Source organism: Phalaenopsis equestris, unplaced genomic scaffold (assembly GCF_001263595.1).
Source record: "Phalaenopsis equestris unplaced genomic scaffold, ASM126359v1 Scaffold234532, whole genome shotgun sequence".
Lineage (NCBI taxonomy): Eukaryota > Viridiplantae > Streptophyta > Magnoliopsida > Asparagales > Orchidaceae > Phalaenopsis > Phalaenopsis equestris.
The window spans coordinates 1-10,577 of record NW_018252443.1 but is presented as its reverse complement, the minus strand read 5'-3'; the positions used below and the strand labels follow the sequence as shown (position 1 = coordinate 10,577).

The following is a 10,577-nucleotide window of genomic DNA, read 5'->3' as shown; positions in this document are numbered from 1 at the left end:
TTGTTAAGGAGCCCAAAATGGTTCAATCATAGGCTCAGACACCTGATTTTGTGAGCAAGTATTGTGTTAAATCAATTATTGATATCAACAACATCATTATCTTTATCCCAACTATTAGGAGTAGGCTTTATGAGCTATCATTTTCTGTCTGTTTCTATTGAGTTATGCATGGAGGTTTAAACTTACTTTTTGCAAATAATTTTGAATAATCTCTATTCATGTTAACTTATTGCGCATATGATGAATGCACTTTCTATCTTTCATATTACACTTCGAGGTCACCAAAATTCATATGTTCAATTCACTTATATTTAATATATGTCACTCCATCATTCTTCTAATATAATTATTTCTTAATTAGTCCTTTAAAGATTTTGTAACATTTCTTTTAGCATTCTCATTTCTATCACAACCGGAGCTATACATAGGCAACTTTTGTAAGGTAAAAATTTGTATTTGATCAAACACAATTTTTGCTCAGTACATTAATCTCAGAACAAATCAAAAATAATTTGCAGTACTTTGTTCTCATTTGAAAAGATGTGGTAAAAATCAACATATGTATACCAAGGCTTTTTTCTTTCAACTTTGTCATACAAATCTGAGATTCTTGAAACCGGTACTACTATTGAAGTAATACCAAGCTTGTACACTAGGACTAGGTAAGAAATTATAGTTGTACATCGAAAATTTGACTGCACGAATCTTGAGGAAGTTATATGGATGAGACAGAAGATACCAAATGACTGCATCATTGTAGTCGAAAGACCGAGCCATCAAACATCATTTCATTCAATCGGAAAGCGAGCCAATCGAACGAAAGTACATCCGAGCTAAGGGGCACCGTATGTCTGAAGACGGTCGTACGAAATTGATTCCCTCAATCGATTTTGGGCCACTCGCAGAGAAGATCAATGGTTGCTGCACAAAACTCCCTTTCAATCTTCTATAAATACCTCTCGTCCGAAGAAAGACTACCCATCAAATTACGGTGACACGCCCTCTTCCTGATGGAATAAATCCTTCTCAAGGATTAGGAGGTCTCCACGAAGGGTTCTCTCAAGAAAGCCTACAAAAAAACTATCAATTGACTAAGACCTAGTTGAACAGTTATAAATACAAAACAGCATCAGTAGCGGTTACAAATGTGAAACGATGCCAACAACGGTTACTAGGTGCAAAAGATATCGGTGTCGGCTACAAATATATAAAGGTGTAATAGTTCATTTATCACTTGTAACATTCCTACTTTATCAGGAACAAACATGTAAGTTCCTAGGCCTCTCCTATAACCCTATAAATCGCAGGTTCATTCCTTCAGGAAAGACTACTGAACCTGTTCCAAGAGAACTTGTGTTATTTTGTGTTTTATTCTCTCTAATCTCTTTACTTTCTCTCTATTCCTCTCATTTGTCCAATTATCTATCCATTGGGCGTGACCCAAATGACAATTTGGGATTCAACAAGAGCTAATTAAGGTTTCTTACCAAACTCAAGTAGATGTATTATTATATCGAGAAATATGTGTTTATATGGTAGGGTCTCAAAAAAATCAATCCTGCATATTTGGTTAGTTATCCATGTTTGTCCATGTTCACAAAGTTTAAACTTTTCATACAATCATCAAGCTATTGGGAGCCTTGCACAAATAATCCTTAGTTACTTAAACCTCCAAGTTAAAAATACTTCTTTGTCTTTCGTGAATGATTGAGACCATAGCTAATTACTTTATGAGCAAAAGTTAACCTAAACTGATAAGTAAATCCCAAAAGATGATCATAATGGCTTTTGGCTAGTGATGATTGCATCATAAATTGAAATAAAAAAAAGAAGTTATAAGTTTGATCATATGACGTAGGGCTTCTATGGCTGAACTGGTCCAACCCGAATCAGCTAAAAGGTTTAGGAGCAGCAGGGAGGTTGGACCGGCCTGCTGTTTGGGCGAAAGCTTAGGGCGGATTACCGCCCCCTTTCCCCCCTATTCTCCCACATATCTTATTATATATTTGTTGCTTGCTATTTAGGGTTCAGTTTTGGTTGTATTCTGTTTTCAGATTCCTGCCTCTGGAGTTTCTGCCTTCCAAGATTATATCCGACGACAAGTAGGTGCTCTGACATTAACTCATCCGAGGTGTTGATCTTCTCCAAGGGTGTGAAGGGTGCTCCGGCTGTAACTCACTCCAGCGGGGATAGTTATCCTCTACCCACTGCCATTGCACCTGCACCCCTTCTCCCTGCCGCCATAAGAAGTTATAAGTTTGATCATATGACGTAGGGCTTCTATGGCTGAACTGGTCCAACCCGAATCAGCTAAAAGGTTTAGGAGCAGCAGGGAGGTTGGACCGGCCTGCTGTTTGGGCGAAAGCTTAGGGCGGATTACCGCCCCCTTTCCCCCCTATTCTCCCACATATCTTATTATATATTTGTTGCTTGCTATTTAGGGTTCAGTTTTGGTTGTATTCTGTTTTCAGATTCCTGCCTCTGGAGTTTCTGCCTTCCAAGATTATATCCGACGACAAGTAGGTGCTCTGACATTAACTCATCCGAGGTGTTGATCTTCTCCAAGGGTGTGAAGGGTGCTCCGACAGTAACTCACTCCAGTGGGATAGTTATCCTCTACCTATTCTCCATTCTCTACTCACTGCCATTGCAGCTGCACCCCTTCTCCCTGCCGCCAGTTATTCCCCCACACCTAGCCTCTATCCTGCTGTGAGCCCTCCCTTATCAGCCTCCTTCCCAGCCAAACTCCACTACCAGCCCTTCTAGCCTGCTGTAAACCCCTGCTTCCACCCAACAGCCGAATCCCTCCCAACCAAACTCCAACACCAGCCCCTGTCCTGCCGTGAGCCCCTCCCTATCGAACTACATCTATTACCCCACCCGCATGTCTCCTGTCTCCTCTCCTTCATGTTGCAGTCCAACAACAGTCCTTCCCTTTCCTTCCCTACGGCAGCCAAACCTCTTATCGCCCACCACAGCTCCCACATCTCCCTCCACCTGCAGCCACAACCCTTACAGCCAACCGCAAATCCCAAACCTCGACCAACCCCCTTCCCTACCATCCAGCTGCAACCAAACACCTTTTTGCCTTCACCCTAGGCTGTCTTTGTGTTGTGTCGTTGTTTTCTTATTTCAAGTGTCGTTGTTTGTAATCCTTTTTGAGTTTCAACAATAACATTTGCATTTCTATTGTGATATGGGTTAACTCCGGTATCATCATATATATACCTTTGTTTAGTAAATAGCAAATGCAAAAGACTGAAACATCAAATATCTTCTATGCTTAAACACTGAGTAAAATAAAATCAGCCCACAAGTCCATATGAAAAGAAATAAAGACACATTTGGTAGTTTATGGTGGCAAGAAACATATCTTAGAAAATGATAATTTTATCTTCACTTTGTTTGTGAAAATATTATCAATGCAATTGAGATGATTTGTAAGTTTAAAAGACCTATTCCAAATGAAAATAATGAAGTTCGTTAATTTTAAAATGTATTTTTTTTAATTACAAAAATCAAATGAGCTCAAATAAAATTCAATTGCCTTTTAAATACAACCTAAAAGAGAATATGTAGTTTTTACGGGCACCATTCATGAGTCATACAAGAATATGTACTTGTTTTGTAAATAGAATGTGAAGAGTCAAATATCATATCGTATATAGAAATGGTTAATACCGGAAAGAGCTTGGATTATTAGGCCAAAGTTCAAGATTTCTCCCACTTTCTGGTTCCACTAACAAATAAAGACGATCATTCCAGTCACGGATTTGATCTTTTGTTGCCACAATATCATTTCCATATCCTTCCAACTTAAACTCCTCATCATCCGTGAGGTTCTTGTACTTTCGTTTCTCTTCTTTAGAAAGATAAAAGAACTTTCTTGCCACACTCCGCACCTCATCAAGGAAAGCAGTGGGCATCTCATTGCTCACAACCTGCAATACTAAGTTTTTTGTATTTAAAATATACTTGTTGAGCTTTATGGACAAATTTTTTAGTATGTATGATTCAAGAAAAAAAATATTATTCTTGTACGCTAATAGTTGGAAAAATACACCAAAGATCTTCAAGGAAAGATAGAAGCATCGTGAGAATTTTGATACCAAACATTAATGGACAAAACTTGAATAATATTTATACAAAAAAGTGACTTTCAAAACTTCATCATTCAAAAACATAAAATAGTGAAGATGAAATTTCCTTTGTGATTGTGAACTGAATAACATAGCTATGTAGCGCATAAATGTGAGAAATGACCTCTATGACATATATATGCAAATAAATTTCCCTCGAGAAAATATAAAATAACAATTTAGAAAAAAAGAATTGCCTTTAATGACTTCCCTTTTTAAACAGTGTTTGCCTTAGTCATGAATTTAAACACTAAAGAAAACCTGTAACCCTCGTGAGTTTGAATGGTCTAATACTAATTCAATTATAATAAATTTTTCCTGGTGTAATCTAACTTTTGGAGCATTTAAAAATTACTGATGCAAATCTGAAAATTCTTAATTAGAAACTAATAATTAAAAATGCTGGAGTGGAACGGAGCGAGCAGTGGAGCGGAGTGGAAGAATATGTTCGATTGAATGAGTTTCGTTACGTGGGTTAGGAGTGCGGGGGCAACGCCCTACGGTATGGTACAGAGATAATTTTGTAATTACACATTGTACTTTAGGGTTATATATATATATATATATGTCATGTTTATAACTCTACGAAATAATTCTGTATCTTTTTCTGGAATTGAAATAAAGTATATCCTGTTTGTAATTCTAGGAACATAATTTTGTGCTCTTTTCTGAAATTGAAGGAAAGCCGCCGCTTTGCTCCCGGGGACGTAGACATCTTTTCCGAACCTCGTTAAATCTCTATGTGTTCTTTTGGATTTGTGTCGATTCATGTTTTTCTTTGCCCTAAATTTCTCAAGAAGTGGTATCAGAGGGAGGTTCTAGGGCAGAAAATTTAGGCGCAAGAAGAAGAAGATTTGGCGGCTAGGGTTTCGACGATTCAGAGCGAATTCGACGAAGGATTTTGGCAAGGTTCACGGCAAATTGGATTTCGGTGCAGAGAAAGTTCGAAGATGAAGCGAGCTTCAACGGTTCGGCATCGCGACTAGACAAGGGGCTTCGGTGCTTCAGCGATCGGTCGAAGACGAGGGTTAATCTTTGTGGTTTAGGTAAGCGTAAGTAAGGTTCTTGAATATCTAATTTTTGATAAGTTATTTTATTTTTGTTCTATTATTAAGTTCGTGTTTTGAGATTTATAACTTCTTTCTGGTAAGACGTTGTGTCCTGGTACTTCAGTTAGTAACTGTGAGTGGGACGACAAGATCGCCGAGAATAGTAGGCGCACTGTCCAACTGTAGCAGAGAACAGACGGAGAACAGGAATTACCAGGGTTGCATAGGAACTTATCGCTTGGATTTATGAATTTTAAAATACTAACTTTTAATTAACAGATCTTAACACCTTTTTCAAGAAGCGGATATAAAGATTCCTGAAAGATAAGCCTAAAGCATTTCTATCCCATATAGTTTCTTTTCATAGTTGATGAACGATTGGAAGATTTCGTCTAACATTAGTCATTACAATGCAGCTCTGCAGGCCACAGATTCCCTAGAACCTCCTGTTTTGGGTTTTCTTAATCCCGCAGACGCTAGACAAAGTAGTGTATCTGCTTTAAGCTCAATAGTAAAGCAGAAAGTTCTACTATACAATTATTACTTGTAATTGCAGACAGGTTGTGGACGATTGAAGATAAACTTCAGAGGATAGATCAAATCGAAGCAAAAACAATTGAATCATCTGTTAGTACTTTGCGGAAACAACTCCAAACACTTTCCCTTGAAGGACCTTCAGCTCCACCAAAAATATCTATACCAAAAGGATCCCTTTTTGTTTTTCAAAGTCCTCGTAAGATTTTCTTAAAAGAAAAACAAAAGCTTCCTTAATGGCCTCCACATCCCGATCATCCACTATACTTCAGCCTAATCCATCTGTACGAAACTCCAATACCACTTCTACTTCATCCCCTACTATGATGATCAAATCCGAGTATATCGGATGAGATCCCGTATTGCTTATGAACTACAACGAAAATTAACAAGACGATCTTCATATCAGCGTACACTTGAAAGTCAGCTTCATCCTGAAGCTGAATTACAGATCTTGCAGCAATCAGTGGTGACTGAGCAGGAGTCGGTCCTTATGATCTTCCAAAGAGGAGTCAAGCAAGATACCAAACGAAGTTCTCATCGAGTTTTTGGACATAGCAAAATTGAGGTTCAAGTGTGGTGAGCTAATTTCCCGGTTGGTATCACAAGCTATGGATTCTTTAATTGTAGTTATTTCATCATTAGATTGTAGCTAATTTCACACGGCTTATGTATTAAATTCAACAAGCATCATTCAAATCATGATGGCCTCATTGTGTAATGTAAGTCGATGCACTAAGTTAGATGCAGTTTATCTCTACATGATTTCAAATAAGGGGACACGCTTATGTTTATGTTCATGATTTTGTCCTCCTTGAAGCAACATTGATTTATCAACACCAAATAAAGACAGAACATTAGCACCGTAAGCCTGATGATAACAAAATTTTATTGGTGACATGAGATGGTCTGACCTAGTGTTTGACGGATTTACAATTCAAAAATCTATCTATGCAGATGATAAACCTGGCGATCATATTCTCCCCTAGAGACAAGCTTAAAAAGGAAGATCCAATATAGATTCGGTTGGCTAGCTGAGCTCAAATACCATATGATCCACCAGAAAGTTTCTCAATCAAACCAAATTGAACAATACGGTTCTGAAACAATTATACTTGAGGGTTAACTATAATAAAATTCACCAATAAGGGCTTATTATGCATCGGGTAAGAAATGACACCTGGAACATGCCCCAGGTTTGGAGGGCTAACTTAAGCCGGAGGAGCTCCTCCCCTGCACCAGGCTCGGATAGGCGGCGCAGGTCGATGATGGGAACGCCGGAGGCCGGCTGTGCAGAACCGATGGGACGATTTTCCTCTTTCTGAACAAACTGGGTTGGTATCTCACCGCTGCTCTTAGCGACCAGCTCCTGGACCAGCCTCCCTTCGAACGCCGTATCTACCATATTCCAATTCGTTGAGAGGAAGAGCTCCGTCTTTCCTTCTTCTTCTTCTCCGCTGCTGTTTCTGAATCTTGCTGGACAGTCTGTCTTTTGAGTTATCTCAACTTCAGCATCACAGAGGTCGTTGTTCCGTCATGGAGAATAAAAGTTGGTACCATTAATATATTGATGATTTACAAATATACCTCTCAATTTTTATGTATTTACATATCAACTTGCTTAAATTTTATTTTTGCATACTTGTAGATAAAAAATATATCTCCTTTTTTAAACTTTAAAATAATATAACTATTTTCGTGTAATAAATATGAAAGATTTGGATGGTATAAAATGTAAATATAAAGGTCAAAGTGTAGGTGGTGGATATGTAAATACATAGAAATTGAGTGGTATGCATGTAAATAGCCCTAATTTTTTTCGTATATTTACATAACTAACACTTAAATTTACACAGCATATTTTAATATTTTTTCAGGAACTAAAATGATATAAATAAATATAAAACTTTAAATGGGAGGCGTGTAAATACATAATAATTTTGTGGTATGTATGTAAATCCAAAAATATTGTGTCTTCGTCTTCTACCAGTCCCCAGAATTTAATTATTAATTTTAATATATTTATTTTTAAAAATATTATAAACAATAATGGCATGTTTCATTTAAATAGAAAAATACAATAAAAATTAATGTAGGATAAAATTTTCCTGACTTATTTTATTATTATTATTTAAAATCTATTATGTATGTCTCATAATATTATAATTGAAAATGTATAATCATTATTTATTTTCCTAATTATAATATCAAATAAATTAAATAGAAAATCATAACAAGGCAAAGAGCAATCAAAATAAATAGATGTAATAGATTATAAGGTATATATAATATAGAGTAATGTATTACATGGTAAAGAATTAGCAACAAAAAAATATGATATAACAACTTATAAGATGATTATTATTACATTATATTTAAGCTCTATAATGACAAAAATTATATTATTCTTATTATATAAATTGGAAAGTGGAATATAAAATTATAGAACATGTAAAATTGTATGTGGTGAAGTGTAATTTTGTGAAAATCTTCTAGTTGCATTTTCTATATTTAACATTAATGCGTGCTAGAAAATTCATGGCGGTAGAGTAATAAATTATCGTCTTAGCGTTGCTCAAGAATCCAATACATGCTCAAAAAAAAGAAAACAACTGGTAGAAACATCTGAAGCTTTTACATGGATAACCAAAAAAGGGAAAATATCGCGGGCTTGACCCAGTTATAAAGATCCACTCCCATGGGTGGGAAAATATAACAAAATATCTAGAATTACAATGTCGATGCGCAAATGAACTTGTTACTAGATATGAGTTACACTTAATGGTGATCGGCGGTGACCGACAAGTAGTGGTTGGCTGTGGTTGAAGGTGGTAGGAGTGATGTTGGACTTCAGCTCCTTAAAGTTTCAAGTTTTTCCTCAGACCTCAAGCTCTCTTTTCAGACTTCAAGCTCTCATCTCTCTCATAAAAGAAAAGATTCACTATTTATTGAGTTTTGGGTACAATTAATGCATGAATATTAATTATTTTGATCAAACGGTCAGAAGAGTTTCCTTTAATTAGACATTTGATGAATATTTGTGTGCCTTAACGATGTCACAACTGATCGATTTTGGGATTATTTGATTCATCTTGTCGAGATGCTCAATTCGGCTATAAATTCATCAGATTCAACATCTATTTCACCTTTCAAGTGTGTTCAAATAGCTTTAAAAAATGGGTTAATGACTTGATTAGGACTTGATTTAGTTCAGATTGGACCCATTTTGATACCATTGGGTTCGTCTCATCGAGTCAGTCAATTCAACTATAATTTTGCTGAAATTTAAGTCTTCGTTGACTTTTAATTGAAGTTTAAATATTTCTTGTTCAAAATATTACCTCGAGCCTTAAATTTCAGTCAATTCAATGGTAATGATAAGTATTTGAATTTTTTCGTTATACTAGTTGAATTTACTTTTAATTTCGTTCAAAATATTAGTTGAATTGACTGAACTAGAACTTTTAATTGAAGTTTGTATGCTAGCTCAAGTACCCACTCAAATTATTTTCTATAAACAAATAAATAATATTTCTCGATAAAAATAAGCTGCCGACGTATGGCTCTTTTTTAAATATCTTCAATATTTGAAATACTATGTGAAAATATCTTCTTATCAATATTCAAATGTCTTAATTAAATTACATCTAACAATAATTTATATATTTAAATTGTTAGCATCAACTACATGATTAAATAGTAATTTTTATTAGTCAAGTCATTCAAAAAATAATAAATAAAATTGAAAAAATATTTTATAATATACCATATTTTAAATCTTACTTGAATTCAATATAAAAATGAATAAATAAATAATATTAAACAAAATAATTCTCACACAACTCTTTTCATTTACTGGTGGTTCAAACTCCACCACCTTTTCCCACACAAAAAATTCAACTAATAAGTCCACTTGAGTGATATTCATGAGAATATGTGCATTTTGCATTAATATATCAAAAAAGGATATAAAAACTATGCTTTTGTGCATGTATCATATACAAAAATGAGACATGGTACCTTGCCACAAAAAGTGTGGACGAACATCTAATCGCGATGTAGTATAATACACGGTGTACATTTTAGTGTGAACAGTAAATATATGAATTTTATTGCTAGTCCGTTCATGTGTAACTTTGGTTGTTAGATATGTATGCAAATAAATAAGTATTGTGTGGTATATGTGTAGATTTCTCTCAATTTAGAGTTTGTTTGGAATAGTTGCAGTGGCTAATACAAATGTTAATTTATTTGAAAAAGCCAGACCGTTGCCAAAAAGATGTCACCACACCTAGATAGATGCCGTGTGAAAACACTATTTTCAGCGTTTTCAAAATGCAGTTTACCCAAACATGTCAGTTGCGTTTTCAAAACGCTACCGCATCAAATAAACTGCCCCAATCGGGCCCTTAATTACATCTAACAATAATTAATATTATAAATTTAATTTGTTGGCATCAATTATATGATTAATTAGTCATTATTATTACTCAAGTCAATAAATAATAATAAATAATTTTGAATAATATTATATAATATATCATGTTTTGAATTTTACTTGAAATTCTATTTAAAGATAAAAAGATAAATAGAATTAAACGAAGAAATTCTCTCTCAAATGATTTCCAAAAGAAAAAAGAAAAAAGGACTAATTTTCAAATAATAAATTTGCTTAGAAAAAATCACATGTACTACTTTAATTTCTATTTATTATTATTTTTTATTGATTGAATTATATATATTTATATATATGTATGTATGTATGTATGTATGTATGTATGTATTGAAAGATTTACATTCATGCCACTTAATTCCTAACTTAAGCTTCAAATTTCACATGCATGCCACCTTAACC

The 10,577-nt window shown here is 34.8% G+C and overlaps 1 protein-coding gene across 2 annotated transcripts in view; it reads right to left on the bottom strand.

The window, feature by feature from the left end:
- The window catches only part of LOC110038959 (protein SRG1-like), an 18,233-nt gene extending 10,990 nt beyond the window's left edge, over positions 1 to 7,243 (bottom strand). For both annotated transcript variants that reach the window (XM_020743892.1, XM_020743893.1), the window contains exons 1-2: positions 6,903 to 7,243; positions 3,682 to 3,941 (exon numbers count right to left, since the gene is read on the bottom strand). In XM_020743892.1, the coding sequence (XP_020599551.1) occupies positions 3,682 to 3,941; positions 6,903 to 7,127 (485 nt within the window). In that variant the 5' untranslated portion in view covers positions 7,128 to 7,243. The remainder of the gene's footprint in view (positions 1 to 3,681; positions 3,942 to 6,902) is intronic.
- Between the last annotated feature and the right edge of the window lie 3,334 nt (positions 7,244 to 10,577).